This window comes from Mytilus trossulus, chromosome 5 (genome assembly GCF_036588685.1).
Source record: "Mytilus trossulus isolate FHL-02 chromosome 5, PNRI_Mtr1.1.1.hap1, whole genome shotgun sequence".
NCBI classification, from domain to species: Eukaryota; Metazoa; Mollusca; class Bivalvia; order Mytilida; family Mytilidae; genus Mytilus; species Mytilus trossulus.
Window position 1 is genome coordinate 27,704,084 of NC_086377.1, and position 24,657 is coordinate 27,728,740.

General features: G+C 29.7%; 1 protein-coding gene across 5 annotated transcripts in view; it reads right to left on the reverse strand.

Moving 5' to 3' along the window:
* LOC134718720 (WD repeat-containing protein 49-like) overlaps nucleotides 1–24,278 on the reverse strand; it is a 60,489-nt gene extending 36,211 nt beyond the window's left edge. Inside the window, exons 1-11 of one of the 5 annotated variants that reach the window (XM_063581402.1) lie at nucleotides 24,049–24,278; nucleotides 17,703–17,786; nucleotides 15,736–15,811; nucleotides 13,136–13,186; nucleotides 11,441–11,539; nucleotides 10,546–10,700; nucleotides 8,569–8,638; nucleotides 7,332–7,488; nucleotides 5,494–5,581; nucleotides 4,018–4,151; nucleotides 3,144–3,158 (exon numbers count right to left, since the gene is read on the reverse strand). In XM_063581402.1, the coding sequence (XP_063437472.1) occupies nucleotides 3,144–3,158; nucleotides 4,018–4,151; nucleotides 5,494–5,581; nucleotides 7,332–7,488; nucleotides 8,569–8,638; nucleotides 10,546–10,700; nucleotides 11,441–11,539; nucleotides 13,136–13,186; nucleotides 15,736–15,811; nucleotides 17,703–17,786; nucleotides 24,049–24,137 (1,018 nt within the window). In that variant the 5' untranslated portion in view covers nucleotides 24,138–24,278. The remainder of the gene's footprint in view (nucleotides 1–3,143; nucleotides 3,159–4,017; nucleotides 4,152–5,493; nucleotides 5,582–7,331; nucleotides 7,489–8,568; nucleotides 8,639–10,545; nucleotides 10,701–11,440; nucleotides 11,540–13,135; nucleotides 13,187–15,735; nucleotides 15,812–17,702; nucleotides 17,787–24,048) is intronic. The other 4 variants (XM_063581405.1, XM_063581404.1, XM_063581403.1 and 1 more) reach the window with 4 other exon arrangements.
* Between the last annotated feature and the right edge of the window lie 379 nt (nucleotides 24,279–24,657).

Here is a 24,657-nt window from a genome sequence, read left to right on the forward strand (position 1 = left end):
AGAAAAAAACCAAAGTAAGATAGGATATCTTTTATATCTCCAATGTCTTATCATTTTCACTGCTTACATATATATATCAACTGGTTATCATTGTTTCAATGGGAATTCTGGAAGGTGAAGGCAAAGGACTCTCTGTATGCCTTTAAGGTAGAACAAAACAAAGTTCAAATAAAATGAGTAAAAATTCCCAGGAAATGAATGTAATTTAGAGAAAAGGAATACAACCATTTAACTGTGACTAAAAATCTGTTTTGTTGGGACTTTCACATTTTATGAAAGGGAATTAAAAGAAATCATTCCACAAAAAAGGCAAGTAATCAGTAGTCTACCTTCATAAACTCCTACCAGGCCCAATTACCTCCCTTCATATACTCCTACCAGTCATAAGTTATCTCCCTTTACAGACACCAGTCATCAGTTATCTCCCTTAGCAGACTCCTACAAGGCCAAATTATTTCCCTTCAAAACTCCCACCAGTAATAAGTTATCTCCCTTTACAGACTGCTTCAAGTCATCAGTTATCTCTCTTAAGGGACTCACACAAGACCCAATTATCTCCCTTCAAACCACGGACCAGTCATAAGTTATCTCCCTTAGCAGACTCCCACCAGTCATCAGTTATCTTCCTTCATTGACTCCTACAAGGCCCAATTATCTCCCTTCATTGACTCCTACCAGTCAAAAGTTATCTCCCTTTACAGATTGCTTCAAGTCGTCAGTTATCTCCCTTAGCGGACTCCTACCAGGTCTAACAGACAGATAACCAGTTATACATATAATATGTAAACAGTGTTTATAATATGATATATCATGCAAGGTGTAAGCAAGTTGGTTATTTTCAATGTTATATTCATGCAGTTCAAGCAGAACAGAGTTTAATAATATTTAATTTAAATCTTTGCATGCATAATAATTATTTATATTTAAAAATGCAATAGTGTAAATTAATAAAGCATGGTGTTATTCATTTATATTTATCTACATGCAGTTATAATCATAGAACTTTAAACAAATATATATCTGAAATAAGAATCGGTATTTGATCCTATTTGATGAAAATTGTCATATTTTAAGACGAACAAAAGTTTGTGAAAAGGTCATTCTTTTTCTTTATTAAATAATCCCAGATTTGTTAACCTCAAATTATTAAATTTGGAGTAATAACTTTTGCACATAATAGGGACATCCAATATTAGGTTTGACAGCTCTTTGGCCTCCCAGTTTCAACTTCTCAGATAATCATTAAGAAAAGACCCAAAAATGGCAAACTACTTAAATTTATTTGATAACAAATTCCAACATGAAGTTTATAATATGTAATTATCAAAAAAAAAATCAAATGTGAAATAACTAAAATTTGAACAATGTCAGTTAAAGGTTTAGAGCATGTATATATTTATTTTAAAGTGTATCTGTACACTGTTATAACCCTACATTGGGAACTTAAAAAGATGACTGATTGACTAACTAATTGTTCTATGGCCTTTTCATGGCCGATAAATCTAATCCTAATCTATGGAAATGTACAACAATTCATCTAAATACCAGAATAACTTACCTTGCCAAGCTGTTGAAGTTAAATGTTAGAGGTCAGAGGTCACACACACAGCAGAAAAAGATACAAATTAATTAGAATTAGATGAGATTAACTATTAGAAGATAAAATTATAACAAGAGTTAAAGAAGCAGTCATTTTCATATAACTGTTTTTTTTTTACTGTTTTCTTTTTGCAACAATTTTCAACCGGATTTTTGTGACAAAAATGTCGGTTATTGATTTAGGGATGTACAGTCGGCAGCAACCAAATGTTGACCGTGCATTTACTCATGAACCATTCAACCAAAGCTTTTAAAATTTTAATTTGTTGTTACAGACAACAAAATGAAGGTCAAGTTCAAAAATGACCATTTTGACTTTTACCGTTCAGGAGTTATGGTTCTTGTAAGATTGAAAAATGGCATTTCCAGTCGTGTCCATGCATTTACCAATGAACTGTTCAACCAAAATTTCTCAAATTTTAATATGTTGTTACTGATGACAAAATGGAGGTCAAGTTCAATAATGACGATTTTGACTTTTACCGTTCAGCAGTTATGGATTTTGAAAGATTGAAAAATGGCATTTTAGATCTGATATTTAATTTAAAGAAATTACAATTGTTGCTCAATATATATGCCTGATATAAGAAGATTTGGTAAGAGTGCCAATGAGACATCGAAGTCACAATTTTTTACCATTTTTTAAATTTAAAATAACAGCTTCTTCTCAGTGTTAAAAGATACAGTGACAGAAATATTATTTGTGGATTTTTTTTTCAGGACCATGGAAGAAACCCATTTAATTTGCATATATAAAGAACATTTGTTAAAAGAATAGGCTACACAGTTCTGCTAAGTATGATAGCTGAACTCCATAAATCAATATAATTTCAAAATGCCAAGCCAGCCACCATAATAATTATATTGTTACAAAGTCATGCTGTTAATACACCTCAAATATATTGCCCCCCCTTTTATTCAGCGATGTTTTTTGTAGACAGGAGACAAAAAATTTGCCTTAGAATAAGATGTGATGTCATGGTTACACAACTGTCATGCTAAACTAAAAAAAACTATCAAACATTTCAGGATATCGGAAAAAAATCTCCTTATTTAAAAAAAGATTTCAAAAGGTGACATTGTTGCCATGCAAAAAATTAAATATTTCAGAATATGAAAACCAAATTCTTTTCATTTCAGATATTTGTAGATAATACAAATTAAAAGAATATTCTTATATATTCTGAATAACGAACAAATTTTTAAATACTTGTGATTCAATCCAAAGTATAAATTGAGAGAAAAGTGAAATATTTTGGAATTCGTGAGTGGCAGACATTAACCAGACATCATACCTTTTAGACTGTGTATTATTTATCATCTTAATTCAAGTATTTCATCATTTCGTCTAATTAAAAAAACAAAAAAAAACAACATTTTTTGTCAAGAAAATTCAAAAAAGAAAGAAATGTCTGAAAGTTACTTAAATGAAATACTTGAATTGTGTTAGAAACATGTGGTAACAAGTTAATGGAAATTATAACAAGTATGGACATAACAATAAATAATGATGTTCATCCTCCCTCATGTAACAACCAACCTACCACTTAATGCAGATGCTGAAAATCATCAAATACAATATTTTATTGGAAATTATGAGCATATCTTTGGTTAAACAGTATAGTCTCTTTTTCATAAATTAAATTCTATTTGATCGAATTTATTTATAACTTATTCAACTTTTTTATTTCTTGAAGAGCCATGTGACAATAGCTGTAGCCATTCAAAACCAATAAATTGTAAAGAGGAGAATACTAGAGAGACAACAGTAAAGATAATTCATGTGAGCCAAACTGAAAACTGTTGTTCGTTCATTAATTCATCATGTCGGGTAAAATTTCATTGAACTGCTTGTATCCGAACCGGTTTCTACCATGCTGCTTCATTTAGGTATCTGTTAAGGACTCTAAAGAATGTTGTGTAACATAGATATAGCCAGATAAACATTCCACAAACCCATCCTTGATTTTTTGGTCCAAAAATCAAAAATATAATGTTTAAAATAGTTTGAACTATTTTCAGTAACATAGCACATCTTCTGAAATATTTTTTTTTACAAGTTTTCAGTTCATAGTATGTATTCTAGATCAATTTCGCCACATTAGCTAATCACCTAGTAATATCTGCAGACATTCTTCTAGTCCACAGACTGAGAGCTGATAGACCTTGATTTTTCAAATGCATAAAGTCAAATTCTAATCATTTATAACACTATTTACAAACTTAACACATCCTAACATTTAGTTGTTCTATTTTTCTAATAAAATCCATAAAATAAACCAAATAATAAAAAAATCTAACCTCTATAGAAACCTCCTATACAGTTACAAAATAAATCTTATAAACCCAAACTTAAAATATTTAAAAAAAAAAGAAGTACCCATTAAAAATAATCTACTAAGGGAAGCAACTCTTTACCTTGTTTTTCTCCTGCTGGAGCTGGTGGTCTATCAAACAACGCCATGGTAACGGAGCTAAAGTATAAAGCATTGATGTACCCTCCTACATCTCCCCACACCAACATGGCCTCATTCACATTGTTTGGGTTGGACCTGAAACATAAAAATGCATAAATATATTAAGACATCTCTCTGGCTATCTCAACCAGTATAAAGTTACCTTCATGAAATTATACACTAATCAATTTATAAATTAATATTAGACATCTCCCGAAACTAACATGGCCTCAATGACATTTTTTAAAGGGGCACTAGCTGTCAAATTCATGGTCACCAATTTGACTCAAATTCTCATATTTGATTAATAACAATGTAAAACATTTATCCAATCTATCAAACGTTTAAAATAAACAGTTTACAGAGCATGGGGTAGATAATATGTAGGTTCGTTTCGTGTGTATTTAAATCCAGACGCCATCTAATTAACTATCGATTTGACCTCAGATGACCATATAAGCGATGTAAACACAAATAAAGATATGAATAGGTTAAACCAGCACGTGCACTTGGATTTTTATAGGTCTGTTTGATTTGAATTTATAGATTAAAAATATAAGTTTCTCATTGTTTTTAGCCGTATAAGAATGATTTATGTGGATCGAATTAGTAATCAAATGATTTACCGTACTTTCACTTTCATTGTTGACATTTTTTTCTTTAAATAACCAGTTCACGTACAATGCATGCGTTGTCAGTCTCTAGCTAGGGGGTTAAATTAAGTTCACATGAATACCGGTTAGAATGATGATGACGTTTTCACTTGCAAGTGAATCAGTCAAAAATTATGTATAATCGCTTATTTCAACAAAATTAAAGCAAATTGATTGCTAAAAGCAGATTATTATTTCATTATTCCAATTTAATTAATGATTAATCTAAAAAAAAATATACTTTATTTTTTTATATATATCGTAGCTAGTGCTCCTTTAAGATTTACCAAAAAGTATATAAGTACAGATGTATAAATAATGCAAGTCATTTATCAACTTAAAACTTAAATATTTATATATACTGGCTTACTGCATTGGTCCACAAAACTGATGCAACATTAGAAGGTCTATAGCAATTTATGTAAAGTGGAAAGTTTTAATGTGGTCTATTCTTGTAGATTTCAAGATTAAAACAAAATTATGAAAAGTAGTCTCTCATATAAATTTTTTTCTTTAAGAAAGAATAGAATCAGGAAAAGAGAAAGTAAAACAAAACAGCATGAATAAGCTTGTTCCTAGAAATTGTGAACACAAAAAATCAAAAACACTTTACAATTAGATATACAAAATGGAAACTATACTAAGACTATTGATCCTTAAAATGAAGATACTATAATTATGTTTAGTATTATATTACTTATAATACTTACCAGTAGTCCAGACTTAGTGGTGTGTGGTGTAAATTCTGTATTTTATACCAGGTCTTGTTTTATATTAATACTTACCAGTAGTCCAGACTTAGTGGTGTGTGGTGTAAATTCTGTATTTTATACTGTGGACTAAACTCCATTTTTGTACTCATGTCATAAATGGCTGAAATAAAAACAATCTTTTTTTCAACAATAAGTTTAATATTTGGAAAAGCACAAGATCCAACCTTTCCAAGTCTGTTTATGAGTTTTTTTTTTACACTAAATCCTTTAGAGGTTTACTGATTGATAATTAACTGATTTTAGTTTAGGAGAACATGGTTTTACTTCTTTATCAGGCTATGAACTGGCTGAAGTAACTTGGACTCTTAGATCAGTACTTTTGTATCATTTTTTTCTTTTTTATTTGATTTTTGAGCTTAGTACCAATCTGAAGAGTCAAGTTCTTTTCATTTGATATTATGAGTTTGTTCATATATTTTCTTGTTATACCTCTTTATCGCTGTTTTGTGCATTTTTCCTTTGATCTTTTTTGGTGATAATTTTCATATCATGCTTCTCGCTTGAGATGGAAAAATGATCGCTAGAAACTAAGGAGGCCACGTGGCGTTGCTAACGAAATTGACATGAAATTGACAACATCGTCATAGGTAAAATAGCTATAAAAATTTGTAAGGGTTCCGGGGAACCCAGTGTCTCGCCTACTTTTGCTGTAAATCACAGGCTAAACAAAAATGAGGAAAAAAATCAATAAAAATATTCCTCTTGATACTATCTTATGATTGCAAGAAGCTTCTGTCCAAGTTTGGTAAAAATCTAGAATAATTAAAGAATCTAATAAATGTTTTGAAAACTTTAACTGCAGACTGTATGTAATGTTCACTGGAAGAAAATCTAAGTCCATTTAAAAGTAAAATACAGAAAAAATGGAGTTGTCTTTTTACAAAATTTACTTCTGGATACTATCTAATGATCATAAATAAGCTTTTGTCCAAGTTTAGTACAAACCCAGGATAGTTTAAGAAAGTTATTAAAATTTTAAAAACTTTTACCACAGAGTGAACGTTATGTTTCCCGCAGAAAAACTAAGTCCATTTAAAAGTAAAATACAGAAAAAATGGAATTTTATTTTTACAAAATTAACTTCTGGATACTATCTTATGATCATAAACAAGCTTCTGTCCAAGTTTGGAACAAACCAAGGATAGTTTAAGAAAGTTATTAAAATTCTAAAAACTTTAACCTCAGAGTGAATGTAATGTTTCCCCGCAGAAAAAACTAAGTCCATTTATAAGTAAAATACAGAAAAAATAGAATTTTATTTTTACAAAATTAACTTCTGGATACTATCTTATGATCATAAACAAGCTTCTGTCCAAGTTTCGTAGAAATCCAGTTTAGTTTAAGAAAGTTATTAAAATTTCAAAAACTTTAACCACAGAGTGAATATTTGTGGACGCCGCCGACGACGACGCCGACGGAAAGTAGGATCGCTTAGTCTCGCTTTTTCGACGAAAGTCGAAGGCTCGACAAAAACAGATTATCATTGGTCATCTCAACTCGATTACTTTTCTCACTTTCGCTGTACCAGCTAAAGCGAGAAAAACAATCTCGTTGAGATGATCAACCATAATCTATAATTCTAGGTTAGGGGAGGGTTGAACACTCACAAACATGTCAATCCTTTCAATATTCTTTATTCATCTGTAGCATAAAACAGGCCCATGGTTTTCTCTCTTGTGAAATTTTTCATTTTGTGATACCTAAGATTAAATAGATACAATAATTTGGGTTTTGCTCATTGTTAAAGGCTGTAGGATAAAAAAAATTGTCTAGGTAGTCTCTATCAAAATGCAACCTTGGAATTAATTTTTTTTTAGAAAGTTTCAGTATTTTAATACTCCAGAACTTACCTATTTCTTTACTTGTGAAGGATAAAGCAATTTTATTGATATTTTGTAAAATGACGAAATCTGTAACCCACAAATCTCTTGTTTTACAAGAATCTGTCTGTGTTTTAATGGCCCTCTGGGGTTTCAAATCTTGTCCCCACATTGATATGGTTCCCTCCTAAAAAGAACAATTTGAAATAGTAGAACAAAATATAAGAAATGTTTCTTTTAGCATAAATTAGCACATGGTTTCACTTTAGAATTGATTCACATTTTGCTATTGTGATGCCTTTAAATTTTTCTTTACAGTTGGATTTTCTCATTGTTGAAAGCTGCAAAATAATGTCATATAGTTTTAAACAAGGGGTTTTCTTCAATGTTTTAATTACAAATCTACCATAATTTTTTTACAAATCTACCATAATTTTTTTTTACAAATCTACCATAATTTTTTTTTTACAAATCTACCATGCTTTTTTTTCAAATCCACCATGTTTTTTTACAAATCTACCATCATTTTTTTTAATAAATTTACCATGATTTTCTTTTTACAAATCTACCATGTTTTTTTTACATATCTACCATGTTTTTTTTACAAATCTACCATGTTTCATTTACTAATCCACCATGTTTTTTTTTACAAATCTATCATGTTTCATTTACAAATCTACCATGTTTATTTTACAAATCTACCATGTTTATTTTACAAATCTACCATGTTTCTTTTACAATTCTAACATGTTTTTTTTTAACAAATTTACCATGTTTCTTTTACATATCTACCATGGTTTTTTTTGAAAATTCTACCAAGTTTCATTTACAAATTTACCATGTTTATTTTTTTACATATCTACCATGTTTTTTTTACAAATCTACTATGTTTTTCTTTTACACATCTACCATATCTTTTGTACATATCTACCATTTTTTTTTACGAATCTACCATGTTTCTTTTACAATTCTAACATTTTTTTTTTTACAAATTTACCATGTTTCTTTTACATATCTACCATGGTTTTTTTTACAAATCTACCATGTTTCCTTTACATATCTACCATGTTTTTTATACAAATCTACCATGTTAATTCTACAAATCTACCATCTTTTTTACCCCATCTACCATGTTTCTTTTACAAATCTACCATCTTTTTTACCCCATCTACCATCTTTTTTACCACATCTACCATCTTTTTTACCACATCTACCATCTTTTTTACCACATCTACCATGTTGTTATTTTATATCATGAGTAGCTTACCTTACTTATAGCCACATATCTGTTATTATTCTTTATACAGGAAACTCTCTGGATAATATCCTTGTGAGGACTGAAATAAAAATAAATCCATGACGAAACTACCTTAAAACTATGACATTTTAATTTAATCAGTGTTCTCCCCAGGCCCTTAAAAGACCACGGGCCCGCGATGTATAATTTTCTACCGCGGTGGTATCGTTCTTGCCGCGATGTATAAATTTTTTCCGTGGTGCTAAAGTTTTCGGTAAAAAAATCGTATTAAAATCGGTAAAGTTTCGGATGACTTCAACTTTCAGTCAGGTGTAAAATTTTACATGAAAATTGACCAGTTCTAACCAGTTTAATCCAGTATTGACAAGTAGATTGTTTACACCACGTGATCGATTTACCTGTTGAGGTTAACCTTGATGATTGGATTAATTGATGTACATGATTTTTTGTGTTTTAATTATAATTAAGAGATCATAATTTTAATAACAGACTTGTGAGGGACAAGCAAGCATTTTTTAATGAACTATATTACGTCAGTCTTTAGTCAAAAAATTTGCCTGTTTAAAATTAATTGTGGAGTTATTTCCCCTGATTTTGCTTATTACAAATAATTGCTCCTCACATATAATTTCTCATTGAAAATAAAAATAAAGTACAAATTGAATGCAAAATTATATTAAAATGTAATATTCAGGATGAAAACTTTCTTACAACATACCAACAAAAATGTTTTGCAAATTATTTTTTAGAATCATACCTTTATTGATTCACAGACATATGTAATAAATCGGTAGTTTTTTCAATAAGAATTAATGGACTGTATGTGTGAATGCCTCTAAACAGCCAAGCTTACACAGGATTTAAGCTATGAATTAATTAACTTAATGAAGAGATAAAAGTTTAAAGCAATTTCTGTGACTGTAATAATGTGTTAACTATAGAAAATCAATGTTTTGTTTATTACAATCATGTCTCAAACTATGGAAAATATTTTTAATTTACTGAAGGTTCTGTATCAAAATTTAATCTTGTTCAAAGTTCAAAGCTATATGTATGGTGAAATCTAACATAGGGAATATGTAGTGTAACTACAAGTATCGGGACAAACTGGCTTGATCAAAATATAAGAAGTGACTTTAGTTTAAAGACTAATTGTGCTTTCTTTTATTTATTCTTCAAAGATATTTAAACTGTTTATTGATTTACTTTTTCTACCAATAATTTCCTGACCCAAAAACCATACAACCCAGTACCACAGACAGTAAACAAAACAAAGGCAAAAAGGTTGTGACAAAAACTAACAAGAAAAAAATAAGCGACGCAACGCGACACAAAATATTGTAAAATTCATTTTGTCACGCGTCACCCTGGTGCTATCCAAAAATCCTGGGGAGAACACTGATTTAATACAATCTGAGTTTTTATTGGGTGAATTCTTTGTATTTGTCTGAAACCTGGGAAATATAATAGGGCCAGATTCGTCTTCTAATTTTAACATAATTCAACTAGGGGGTTAATTAATGTAAGTAAGATTAATTTTGTTTTAGAGTATCTACTTGTTTAAATAATTAAATCAAATTTTAAATAAAACTCTTGTAAAAGACCTCTTATATGCATCTACAGTTTTCATAAAATCAATTGAGTGCTAAAAATAAATTTCAGATTTTCTTTTAGTGTAAACATGATTTGCATTGATTACTTTCTTTAAATGTTATATACATATACATGTTTTGTACATCAATCAGACATGTTAAATTCCTTAGATATTTCCAACGTTTTTTCTCAACTGTTATCATGGATTAAAAATAGCAATAAAAACCAAAATCTGAAAATAATGGTGTACATAGCCTAAGATTTATTCTGAACAAACCGGCATGATTTAACATCTTTATTTATTCAATGCACTGGTCTTTCCACTTTGGGACTATGTCTAATTTACTTCATCAAAATTTTTAGTCATTCCACTGAAACTTTGAAGGTGCTTACCTCTGGAATGTTTTAAGATCTTTCCACTGAGGAACTTGTGTGGACTTGACTTTATCATCCCTTTCTGTAAACTCTAACAACATGTGTGAGGCTAACTTGTCCCAATCCACTGTCCCTTCTCTGGCCACATCAATCTTGTCAAACAGCTCTCCATACTGTGTAGAGAAAGGATGATTGCATAAAAATCATTGAGGAAAATTTCACAGATTTGAATCATGCTGACAAATTGAACTTTTTAATGTCTTTCCACATAAGAAAATTAGCAAAATATATAGTTCGGGCATTTCATATCAGACATCAGTTGTTATATAACACTTAATTTTTTTACATATTAGAGCTTAAATTTTACTTACGTCAACGAAAGATTAGAACGTGATATAATTGTTTAATAATTGTTTTACTTTATTTGAGGTGACTTATAGGTCCATTGGGCCAGGTGTATTACTATTTATCATATATTATATGTTTATAATCTGTACATAATTTACACATGTCACTATAATAAATAATTCACTTACATAGTACTGTAAATTCAGAAATTACTATTAGGTGCATTTATTATTGTGATTTTGTCATTTTATACTAAAATACAATCTCAATTATTGAGATATTGAGAAAAATCCTGTTTAATTTACACAAAAAATTTCAAAATGTTATTTTAAATCATAAAATGCAATCATAAATTTAACCCTGTCTCATTTATTGCAATAATAAAAACATCACAATAATTTCTAAACTTACAGTAGTTTAATGTTTCTCTATTCTATACAAATTATTTGAGTAAGCACATAACTGCTTTTTCAAATGGCTGATCATCACAAAATTTTCAACATCAATAAATGACTGACAGCGATCGACAAACATGATTTAATAAATGATTCTATATACTGGTTACCTCTTCCTTTGTTCCTTTGTCCAACAAAATGGATAAAGCATCACAGAACTGTTCCCTGTCCAATATTAACTTCCCTTCCTGTGTCCCATCACCACCAGTCTAAAATGGAAAAAACAAGGTGTTATTACTTCAACTTCATTATTTTGAAATATTATTTAAATAAATAAATTCTAAAAAGGTTTATAATTGGCAAATCACTTAAAATATTAAAGTATGATAAACACAGTAACGTTCTAATTATAAACTGGACAACTGCTTTTTTTTTTTGTGTTTTCAAACATTTTATATCAAAATTACATAATCAATTTGATTTTTAAAATCTGATATATCTTTTTTAAATAATTCTTCAAAAAAATAAAATATAATTGACCACTTGCAAGACTTCAGTAATTATTAATATTGAGATGATCTTCTCACTATCATGAGTCTTATCTAATATAAAGAAAATACATCTTCTTAAGTAATACTGCCAGAAATTCCCAAATGCTGAAACTTATATATTTTGTGTAAATTAAGAATACTGAAAGAAAGAAGAATTTTTAGATTTCCCATGAATCATTTGATAAATTAGAATAATTCTGAACTCTACAAAATTGATAATTAATGTCTGATGAAAACTAACCAGATGAAAAAGGGGGTCTCATTGGGGGTTCAGATCCTGGATCCCGCTTATTGTTTTGTCAGATTCCCATATCCCGCTTACACTATGTACATAAGCAATTCTCATTTTTTTGTAACTTCCCGGTTAGACCTCATTTCCTGTTTTCACAACACAATTATTTGACTTTCACGTGTCACTCTAACAAAAAATTGGTAATTTCGCATCATGCTTAGACCCCAATAAGACTCACAAAGAAGGGTTAGCCATGTATGTTGACTAAGGAGTGTTATTTAGCTCATACTTTAAAATATCAGTGAATCTAACTTTAACCTTAAATCTTCTGATTGGCTAGTTTTCATCATACACTTCTTATTAATTTTCCAGAATTCAAAAATAATCCAAATTTAAATAATTTCTTTTTTTTTAAATATTAGTAAGTAAAGATCCTAGAAGTGAAAGATGAAATTCAGAAACTGTGGATTCTACATATAACTAAATAGTGTTTTATATCACCATTTTTATCTCAACACCAAAGGCCAGGACACCTGTCCAACTGGAATGTGTGTGGTGGGGTTATTATCTTGTTAAATATTAACATAATAAGAAAATATTTGATGAGAGTATCATGCAAACAGCTAAACATGTATCAATTATGAAACTATTATACTAGGCTATTAAGATTTTGTTTTAATAATATATGTATTAAATAGTAGATCTATATTATATATATTCTGAGTAATACATGTAATACATATAGTAATTTCATAATGAATTTTAATTTTGTGTGTATCTAAATGGAGAAAAAAACACCTCTAATTTAAATATTTAAAAAAAAAATTAGCTTGAAATTAAAAAATAATAGTTTAACTGACCAATAAAATTCAAATAAAAACCAGGACATCACAAATGAAAGCCAGGATGACGCAAATATTTTCATGTCTACAAGATATTATATTTTTTTCTACCATGATAATAATATCCTATTACAATATATGATATTTATTAAACTGTTATTCTAAAGATAGCACAATAGAAGATGAATGTAGTGTCACTACATATAACTAAATAGTGTTGTCCATCACCTACGATCTTACCACACTCTGAAAATCCTCAAAGTCATATTGAGAATGTGTTCCGCCTATTGACTGAAATCATTAGTAAAATACTGTTTTAACATGTACATATTTTATCATTTGATGTAAAATTACATAAATTTTTACAAGCAGTAAAACATACAATAGACAGTTTGTAATTTGCATCATAACATAAATACAGCCACGTATCACTCTTCAATACATCTAACCATCAAATTACTAGCAACAATAAAGCCAACAAACAATTACAAATTAAAATTCAATTGTAGTTTTAACAATTGTAGCTAATTTCACTCTACACATATGATCGTTTTAATGGCAAAAAAACTTAAAAATCAAATTGTAACTTACTTATCGTACTCCATTCTTTTGATAAATGTCATATTTTCATAAAATAATAAATTTTAGGTAATATTTCTCTAACTGTTTATTGGAATATTTTGATTGGTTTAAAATTATAAAAGATATATTCTAATAATTTTTGAATTTGATTACGACATTTAATTTAGAACAATATTACCCTTTCATTCCTGGCATGACAACTTTCCCAAAAAAAATCTTCTTAAAATTGCAGACTGGCAAAATGTATTTACAATATTTATACAGCTGAAACACCATCCTACCTTGAATATGTAGTATATCTTTATAAAACAATACCAGTGATATTAAATTAATGAATATACAATACAAACCCATAAACATACAGTAGAGTGAGACAACTATCCAGTGCATATAAGTTATTACAGCAAAATGCATTGAGTGTTTAGTTAAAGGTTATATCTCTGACAAGCTTGCTTTCTAGCTGAAACACAAAGTCATTCTTAGTTAAGGATATACTTCCCTCCTTTAAGAGTAGACTAGTCTGACAGATAACCGATCTATCTGTTCTAGGGACTAGACAACCCCGAAAGGAGGGTAGTATACGACTTCACAGTTCAATTCGCAAGCAAGCTAGACAAAGTTGTTACCTATACCTACACACTTGATGTATTTTGCTGTAAACACAATTTCTTGTAACCAACAAGGAAATGGAAATATACAATTCATAAAAATTTGTACAATCATTGGTAAGGGATATAACTCTTTTCTATCAGTAATGGGTTTTTTATAGACAGTTTCATCAAACTTTTTAAGCATTCCAGTGCGAAACAGGATCAAATAATTGGTGTAACTTAGAAGCTTAGAATAATAAATCTAGGAAAATTGTTGACACAAACTAACCGGTGATTTGAAACGGTTATGTCCCTTCTAGTTGAAAAAAAAAAAACCCAAAAAAACAATATCAACGACTTGCTACTGCAGTACATATTAAATTTTATGAGAGACCTGCATTTCAAACATTGATGCTCCCTTCACCATATTGAGTCAATAAAGTGTCTCTTCATATAAAATTGGTGCCATTTAACCATTTCTACTTAATTTGCCTCTGTGTGAACATACATGTACGTAGCCTTAAAGATAAATCTTAATGGGTTTTACCAGATTGAGGGAAATTCAGCCATGTATTCTCAGGCTTCTTAATAGTGTAAACCAACTGTATTTTGTGAGCAATTTATTGAAGAAAATGAGAAAAATGAGTGTCACCAAAATATTTCTCCTGAAAGGGCTAAATGGGGATCTGTTATTGGGTTGTTGTCTCATTGTTGTTTACCTCCCTTTGATGAGTTTAAACAGTCCCCTTACTATCTGTCTCAAATTCATAGGCAAACTTTGATTCCATGATTTAACCCCAGAAAAGTTTCCCTTTAAAAGAACAAATGTGCTATTATGGAATACTTTAATTATTCATAATTGTATAAAGTATCTTACTATTTTTAAGACAAATTGCAACATAAATCTTGTGCTAAATTCTGCAGACTGTGATCATACAATTGCAACCCTACTGATTATATACCCTTAATTGATGTGGTGCTCAAATAATCCATTACAACAATTTACCCGAGAACTAAGAGTTTCTATGACAGGAAGTTTCTGAGAAGCAGTCCACGCTTCAACAGCCTCCCAATCAAAACCAGAAATATACAATACCTAGAAAGTCAAACTATTTATTTATTGATTGTCTATTTAGCTAAGAAACAGGACAGAATTCTAATGCTGCTGATCCATTATTATTCGTATAAGGATACCAATTTTTCTTGGATTTCATACATATGGGTAAAGCATGAATTTAAATGTTCTACAATGTTCACATTTTCTATTGAATTGTATTGAGATTTCGGCAAAAACCATGAAATCAAATATCAACTAACATTTAATTTTTCCTCAATCAACAAAAAAATGGTATCAAGGTAAATGAACGGATCAATAGTATACTAAACTTAAATTTGGTTTCAAAAATCATAAGTTCAAAACAAGCAGTTAAATATATTAGGCAAAATATGTGAGACAATGACATAGGTTTTTCAATGAGGTGCAAGGAACTTGAAAGAAGCAATATACTTGTTTTCCTTAAAACAGTTTAAATGAAAAAAAAGCAAACTTTTTTTTTATAATGTTTAAAAAAAAATGTGTCCATTGACTCAGCCTGCCATCCAAGATGGCTGACATTACTAAAAATAGAACATTAGGATAAAATTAAAGAACAATCATTCTGGTCTTACCATAAAACCTCTTTGTAACTTGTTCAGGTCTTTCATCGTCAGCCTATTCTCCAGCTTATCCATGGACAACGTTTTCCTGAAAATGTAAAAAAATTAAGTTTAAACCTTTAAAATTACAATCTTAATGTACCTTTATTCTTCTGTTAACTCCATACTAATGTGTAATGAATTACTTAATTGAACAGGTTTTTTTTTCAGACAGTCTTATATTAAACTTCCTGTGTTTATCAAGTCAAGAAGAAATGATGAATTATTTAAATTATAAATGAAATTAATATCTACTAATCTTAATAAATTAATCTTGATCCATCTGATTTTTTTTGTAACCAGCTCTGCAAATCAGGCCATAAAAAAAAGTTCTAAGCAGTATGTTTGAAAGCCATGAAAAAAAGTCTAATATTTGATTTACAAATAATAACTATTTCTCCTAAAACTCAAATAAGCACAAAAAAAAATTCTTAACTATATTCTTTTGTCTAAATCACAAAATATATAGAAATACACCTCTAAAAATAAGATGTCACTACAAAATGTTAATACTAATAATAAAAGTCTGTTAGTTTAGCTCCCCCTTAACCATACATTCCAGAAGAGAAAACTAGATCTAGAGAAGGTTATTCCTGAGATAAAGGGTTTTTCTTAGTTTTCAATTTAGAATTTGCTTTCTTTTATTTTACACATATTTATTTAGAGTGGATTGGGAAACAAGTTTTGCAACTTATATTAATCCCTTTCCACTCTGCGGGTGCGAGTGCTGCTTTGTAGCGGCATTAGCCTACTCTTTTCCCAACTGCTTTGCATTTGGGGGGTAACTTCTTCATTATTTGGGACCTTTAAAGATGAAATTAAATATCATCTGCCATTTAATGTATAAAGTAGTTTTTTTTAGTATAAATATGTTTTATTTGGCACCAGCAAACATTTCAAACCCAGCAACATTCTATGTGTCTGTCTCAAGTCAGGGAGATTGTAATTCAGATGCTGTGCATCATATTTATCTTTTTCGCCTATTGCTTTGTCCATAAATCAGGCCTTTTTTTTCCATTTAAATTGTTTTACATTAATTTTGTCATTTTAGGGCCTTTCTTTTAGATTATCACACAGTATGGATTTTGCTCATTGGTGAAGGCAGGGTACGTGGTGACCCAACATTAACTTCTGTGTCATGTGGTCTCTGGTGGAAAATTGTTTGATTGGCAATCATACCACAACTTCTTATTTATAATATACCATCATTTGCACAATAAACATCTATATAGATATAAGAAGATGTGGTATGAGTGCCAATGAGACAACTCTCTATCCAAGTAACAATTTATAAAAGTAAACCATTATAGGTCAAGGTACAGCCTTCAACATGGAGCCCTAAATTGGCTCACACCAAACAGCAAGTTATAGACGGCTCCAAAAATTACTAGTGTAAAACCATTCAAACGGGAAAAGCAATAGTATACTTTCCATTCTCAATTTTATAAATTGCAGGATAATTAATTGATTTGCAGCAATACTTTATTTTACTTCACAAAAAAGAAAAAGAAACCAATCTAACTATAATGAGTATATGACTATAACCATCTGTATAAAGATATTACAAAAATAAAGAAATTTAAAATGATACTAATCAATTAGCTGAAAATCTTTGCAACATGTTTTCTATCTACAAGTAAATTATAATAATCAATAACTTAGTCTTGGCAAAAGATTGTCTGATCATGCATAACATCAATTTTACTCTCTTATATGAAAATATTTCATAGGAGAAATATTCAGATTAAATCACAGTTAGAATTTCTACTTTTAAACAAAAACATGGAACTTGCAAATATCTTCCGCTAATAGAACCCATAAACCCACTATAATATAGAAAATAAAATATAATTATAAATTTTATGAAAAATATATATGTATGATAAATATGTGTGACAATATCGTGGAAGATAAATATCATTATATGTGCACATCCTCACCACTCATCTGGCTCCTTTTTTTGTTTCTTTGGTTTAGGTTTTCTTTTTGGTTTAATTTTTATTTCTGTTACATCACTTACAACACTACATTAAAGTAGAAACTTTTATGTTAGCAATGAGTCAATTAAGATTTGTCTACGTCTACAAAATATTACCATATGTATTTTAGTCAATATATCACTTGGGGCCTCATGATACAATTTCAGGTAAATGTGTCTGGCTTGGATTTAAAACCCACTCCATTTATATATTTCCCAATTATCAGACATACCTTAATTTGTTAATCATTGTTACATGATACTTATAGATTATTGAGTTGAGATGACCAATGATAATCTGTTTATCGCTATTTTACCTATGGTGACATGGTCAATTTCATCAGCAACGCCACATGCATCCTTAGTTTCTGAGATAATTTTCCATCTCAAGTGAGTAGAAAGATATGAAAAATTATCACAAAAAAGATCAAGTGAAAAATGCAGAAAATAGCAATAAATGTTGAAATTGCACAATTTAAAATATTGGATACAAGATCTAGAGTGGTGTGTTCATTTTCGCCATAACTTTCCATGTTTTCTGCAGTTTATGTTTAGGTCATTATGTTTGAAGTATACTGATATTTCTATATAAAGATAACTTCAAATGCAAAATATTTCTTAGCTTGAAAACGTGTTTGTTTGAAAAAAATCATCTGAAAAGTTAGATTAAAGAGTGTTTGAAATTTGTTATGTATTGTCAAAGGGGGACACATATTCGCCGTTTTTACACATGTATTTAAACCAAATAACTGCAGCTTTAAACAATGTTTACCAAATCAATTTCATTTAACATTAATACAGATGAAAAGCAGTCATTTTAAAGGTGAACAAAAAATGAAATTTGGAACAATCAGTTAAAGAATTACTAAGAAAATATAAAAAAGAAGATGTGGTATGAACACTTCTTTTAAAACATATGTTTATCATTCAGGAAATTGGACAAAATCGTTGCATGTTCGTTTTTCAGTAAGTTAATTTTAGTACAATGTATAAACAATTTATAAGTTCTCAACTTATTTCCTTGACCATAACAATCAAGCCTCGTTCTCCATACAGTTTTGTAAATATCAAAATATTAACTTGTAACTTTGTATAAATGAAAATAACATGATATAATTTATGATGATACATTTAAATCATTTAAATTCATTGCAGACGTTACAGTTAAGTTTTTAATTTTGGAGGTCAGTTTACTTTAATTTGGACCACATGTTATATATATGATTAGATTATTAGATTTCTTTACTTTTACGATGAATCAGATGTCTAAATCTATTCACTTCATTAATTCTATTATAAAAATTTGTTTCCTTAGCAAACTATATGTTCCTAAATTTATATTCATCAGTTCTATTACAAATATACGTGAGTTTTTCATTTATAAATTGTTTATTTGTGCAAAAAATCACTTCAAAGATACCAAGCAAGCTAAAAATACATGTAGATGGTACATATATTTCTTTTACAATAAACTCATCAGTTCAGAGTTTTTCCTAAAGTTTTTCAGTGCAAATTTAGCAGTTAAATAATTTTATTTGCTGACATCAGGTGTCACCCAGAGTTTACCTTTATATCATAATTGGCTTATGAAATAAATAATTAATTTAATCTAATGAATTGGATTATCATTCATAGATATGTACTGTGTGACTGTCAACAGGCATATCAATATCTATCTTGCACAGGCACTTGTTTCTATCAATGGAAAGGACTATCCATAAGTTATATATAACATTTGGATAGTCGACTTTACCATGGGTAGAAACTAAAGGCTGTGCTATCTTGGATGAAATTAATATTAAATTCTTAAAAAAATCACAGAGTTATCTTATTCTTATAAAAATACCATATCCCCTTGTTAGTCTTTTGGCATACAAGCAGAACTATTTTCAATTCATAAGGGGAAATATAAGAGTTTCAACATGGTGGTACATATGTATTAGGCCAAATAAAAAAGCATGTGTGTTTCCTGTTTCCCTACCTACCCTATATTTTAAGCTTAGAAATAGCCTACCCTAAAGTTTTTTTGGTCATTTTTCAATAAGCACTGTTAAAGTCAGGATTTCTCTTCCATAGACTCAATGTAAAAAAAAATGGTAAAATAAAAAAAAATCCCTACCTACCTACCCTATTTTTTTCAAAGAGGAAACAGGAAACACACATATTATTTTATTTGGCCTTAGGATTGACATGCTCATAATAAATAGGAGTGTGTAATTGGTCTTTTTTTAAGCTAAAGAGTTTTATATGCATTGTAGCTTTTAGGAGCAAAAGTAATGAGTTTTTGTCAAAATAATGCATACTGAAATGTGCACGTTGTAACAGGTATTTAAAGGGAATATTGTAAAACATTGAGATCTATTCTCGTCTCATGGGTATTCTTACTACATGTATTAAAAATGTATTGTGACGTCACAATTTCCATTGAAAAAGCATGCATAGTACGAATTCATATGACCTACGAAAAACATATGATCTGACCATGCATTGTACATGTATGCATATCAATAATAATTAATAATAAATATAACTGTCTTTAACTCATGATGTTGTTCATGTTGTTAAAAAAATCACCTCACCCATTATGTTGATCCCTAGTATGGATAAATAGTTCCAACTGGATGACAAGCAGCTAATAAACATTCATTACCATATATAATGAAAACAGCTATAGAAAAATTGTTTAATATTTTCAGGGGCATTTTTGTGATACATTGTACATACACATATTTTATTTTTATTCAATATACGATTTCGTCAATTTATCTAACTAACATAATTCCTCTTGTTAAATTGCATCTGCTAATAAAATAAACATTGCTTCTTGTTAACTAACACATGTGCCCAACTTCCTCAATTTACATTAATCTAACAGTTCCAATATAAATAATTTACATTAATCTAAAAGTTCCAATATAAATAATTTACATTAATCTAAAAGTTCCAATATAAATAATCATGTTTTTTAAATTGGCATCTATAGATGTTTATATAGCCACACTAATCCATGAAACTGGACATGTATGTCATGTATTGAGCACTTACAGGAAATGAGCAAAAATGAAATACATATAGGGAATAAAGACATTACATGGAAAGACTATACATTGTACATCAAATTAAATTTTAAAGGTAAGGATATAAATTTTGATACAACTATACATTTTGCTATTCAAAAATACTAAAGCCCCTCCCCCCACACTTTTAAAATTTTTAAGATGGAACTAAATATCACAGTGTGGAGTAAGCCTTGTTTGTTGTTCATGGTCTTTGTATAGTCAGGTGTTTGTTTTCCCTAAAACAACCAACCATCAGAAAAAAATAAAATTTGCCAGGAAAGAAAAAAAATTAAGAAGTTAGGAGGTTTTTTTTAAACACAACACACAAATTATTTATGTTCATATATCTTTCATATATACGTTTTTAGTTCTTTTAAACATAACGTTTTTTATTCCATTTTGTTTTGTGGTTAACTTATTATATTTTTATCATGTATATATATATGTAAAGCGCCTTAGAGTGATTTTATTGTTATATAGGGCGCTATAGAAATTTTTACTATTATTATTATTACTATTATTACAAGAATCACAAAATTTACAATCAGGTTTTTTTCCGTTACTGAAATGCCTGCTTTGAATCCCTTAGGTATCAGATATGAATCTGTGATTGTTATAGTAAAAAAAAAACCTTTTTTCCTATATCAAATTGGGCATTTTACTGATAAATCCCTGCTTTAGATCATGAAATAGTTATAAATTGATGCATGTTTACTTAACCCCCAGTGGATAATATTGTATGCATGTAAAGCTACTATGTAAGCTAAACTTTTCAATATCACAGCCTGTAAAGAGGGCAAATTGGACAAGAAGCAAGTTAGCTTTATTACAATGATTAAACAACAATGAAAGTTGTGCTCCATTGTGGGTATAATAAATCAGAACTGTAACCTTGATACACACTCACAGAACTCCCAAACGTTTTTTCAAACAACAAAATGAGATTGCATGTATGAATTTTATTTACGTTAAGGGCCAGTTTAAAGTGTGAGTAAAGTCAGAATAGGTATTCTGACACATAAAGAAAACAGGTTACTTTGAGAATGGTATCAGGTCCATTAGACCTGAGTTCATTGGCCCTTAGAGTCTGTTTGCTATGGGGTGGTTCTACCTTTTATTGAAAAATATTGATATTAAGGGAATTAAAGTTTACTAAACTTATTCAAATAGTTATAAAGTGTGAATTTCATGAAAATAAAATGGAAGATTTAAAAGTTAATTGCTTGTTTTGGACCATTTAAAATTGTTCAATGGCATAATAATAATTCTCACTGATAATTGTAATACTTGTCGTTGGTGGATTAATATACATTTGTAATATAAATATGTTTTGTTTTGATAAACTTAAAATAAGTCAAAACAATGATGTACATACATGAATTGTAAATCATTAAAAGCATTTAAAATAAATGTGAGAATGGAAATGGGGAATATGTCAAAGTGACAACGACACAAAAGTGTTTTTTTATAGAAACAGTTAACAAATATCAATAAAGATAAAATATAAGTACTTAATAAAATTAAAGGGAAAATAAATTTTGTTTGCAGCAATACACATAATTTGCCGAAATAATTCAACATTCTTTACCATACTCTGTTCAAATAATATATATACATCATGCAAGTAAACAACTTATATATATAAAAAAAACCAATCAGGGTGAATGGACTCTCGGCAAACAGGAATTGGGGCAAATTGACCCAGATTTATTGAGACAGTTTTCAAACATCAAGTCAGATCTTAAGAGGGGTGACTGATTGGGGATGTCTAATTATTTTATCTGTCAGATTACTTGAAATCATATAAGCCTGTTGTAAATGGGTGTCTTGGTTATTTCCAAGTAAAAGAATATTGTTATTTATTGTAATAAAAGAGTTTATATAAGTTGACAGAAGTTATTTCTATAGTGTTTAGTATATTGAATGAGTAATTAACGTACGTTTTACTTTATGTTATTAGTTGTATCGATAATGTCGTATATAATATGGCGCAACCAGTGGCGGATCCAGGATTTTTCATCAGTGGGGGCCCACTGACTGACCTAAGAGGGGGCCCACTCCAGTCACACTCCAGTATTTCCCTATATAAGCAACCAAATATTTTTTCAAAAAGGGGGGGGGGGGCTCGGGCCTCCTGCCCCCCCCCTAATTCCGCCTCTGGCAACTTTGTCATGTATTGTTCAGAACGTTACCGTTGGGTCAATATTTTAAGCGTGAACCCAAAAGTGTTCATTTGCGAGCTCTTAACTGGAAGAATTAATATGTCTAGATTTGATTATTCATAAGATTGTATTATTATAAGCATTTTGAGTCGAGGACTCCTATATTTTATGTCAGCGTTTTACATTATGTTTTTCTTCCTGCTTAGAATATTTACTTCTGGTAATTTGAAATAAATACCAGTGAAACCACACCTCCGTCAGTCTTTGCTGTGTTTACATTTGGCTTGCAGCAAGGCTCATCCCGGGGGGTCCTATAGGTAAGAAGCAGCGCATTAGCTGTATGCCTTGCATTCATTTACCGTTTTTATCATTGTAATATTTAAGATAATCCCAGTTGACCCATACGAAAATACATGAGAAAGATTATTATTTTAGTAGCTTCACCCCGTATGTTTATTATATATTATTGTTGGAATATTGTACTTGTATGGAAACATATTGGCTGTTTAATAAAAGTATCATTTTTACTATTGGTCATTTATTCACGCTACCAATGACGAGAGAGAACAGACAACAGTTTTGACGTCTGTATTTATATATTACCCCGTGTATTTACTAGTTTTATGAGATATTCGTATTTGCTGGCTTTATAACTATACCAAAACATAGCAAGAAGCAGAAATTACGACAACGCCCTTAAAATTATGAGAAAATGTTGAATATATATATCAAAGAAAATGTGATTGTCAATGGTTCAAGAGTTGCAAATTCTTGGATCAAATGTCAGAGATTCCTAAAGAGCTACACCTTTATCTGATGGAGTATTGAAGTGAAAGGGACAGATGCAATATTTTATAGAGGAAAGTAAGCTCAAGATCATTCCCCTGTAGCTGCAGTGTTGAGAATTCACGATCTACTTTTGTAGTAGTAATTATCGGTTAAAATGTTATCATACCACAGAATAATGTGCGTGTTTCATAATTAATTTGTTAGATAGGGTACCTGCTACTAACAAAAGTAACTTAACCAATGTCACGTTTTTTATATCATAGTATTATTGTCAATATTTATATAATTGGTTGTTTACCTTTCATTTTTTTCTGGTGTTTTAGGATTTTTCGATTGCTCAATTGATTTGCCAATTGATTCATTTCTGACTGAACTTGACGTTGACATTTTCTTTCAAACTCTGATTATATAATTATGCAATTTTCGTTCTCAGTCGCATTCTTGCAAATTAGTTGGTAAAACATTATTGTCATCAGTGGTTTAAATCCGCGGCCATATTGTTAACCAAGTTGCCATGCAGGTGCTTGATATAATTTACGGATTTATACGTATGAAACGAACTACGCAACTTTTCAACGCCGATAAAAATTCAGTTTGAATAGTAAAGTTATTCGGTTCAGAAGAAAATTGGTTGTGTAACTTCCATACCAAGATAAGCATATCTATGCTTATATCATTGATTGCACGAATATTAAAATATTGTTTGAAAATAACCATGAAATTTAAAAAAATGGAGGCCCCTGAAACGAATTCGGACAACTCGAAATAAAGTCAACTCTGACCAATTCACAGAAAACTCGGACCAGCTATTAAAGACAACTCGGGTCAGAATCGTATCTGTCTTAAGAAATCCCTCCTTCAAAGAACAGTTCGTTGTAAATAAGTTTATCATCTGAGATCTAGAAGT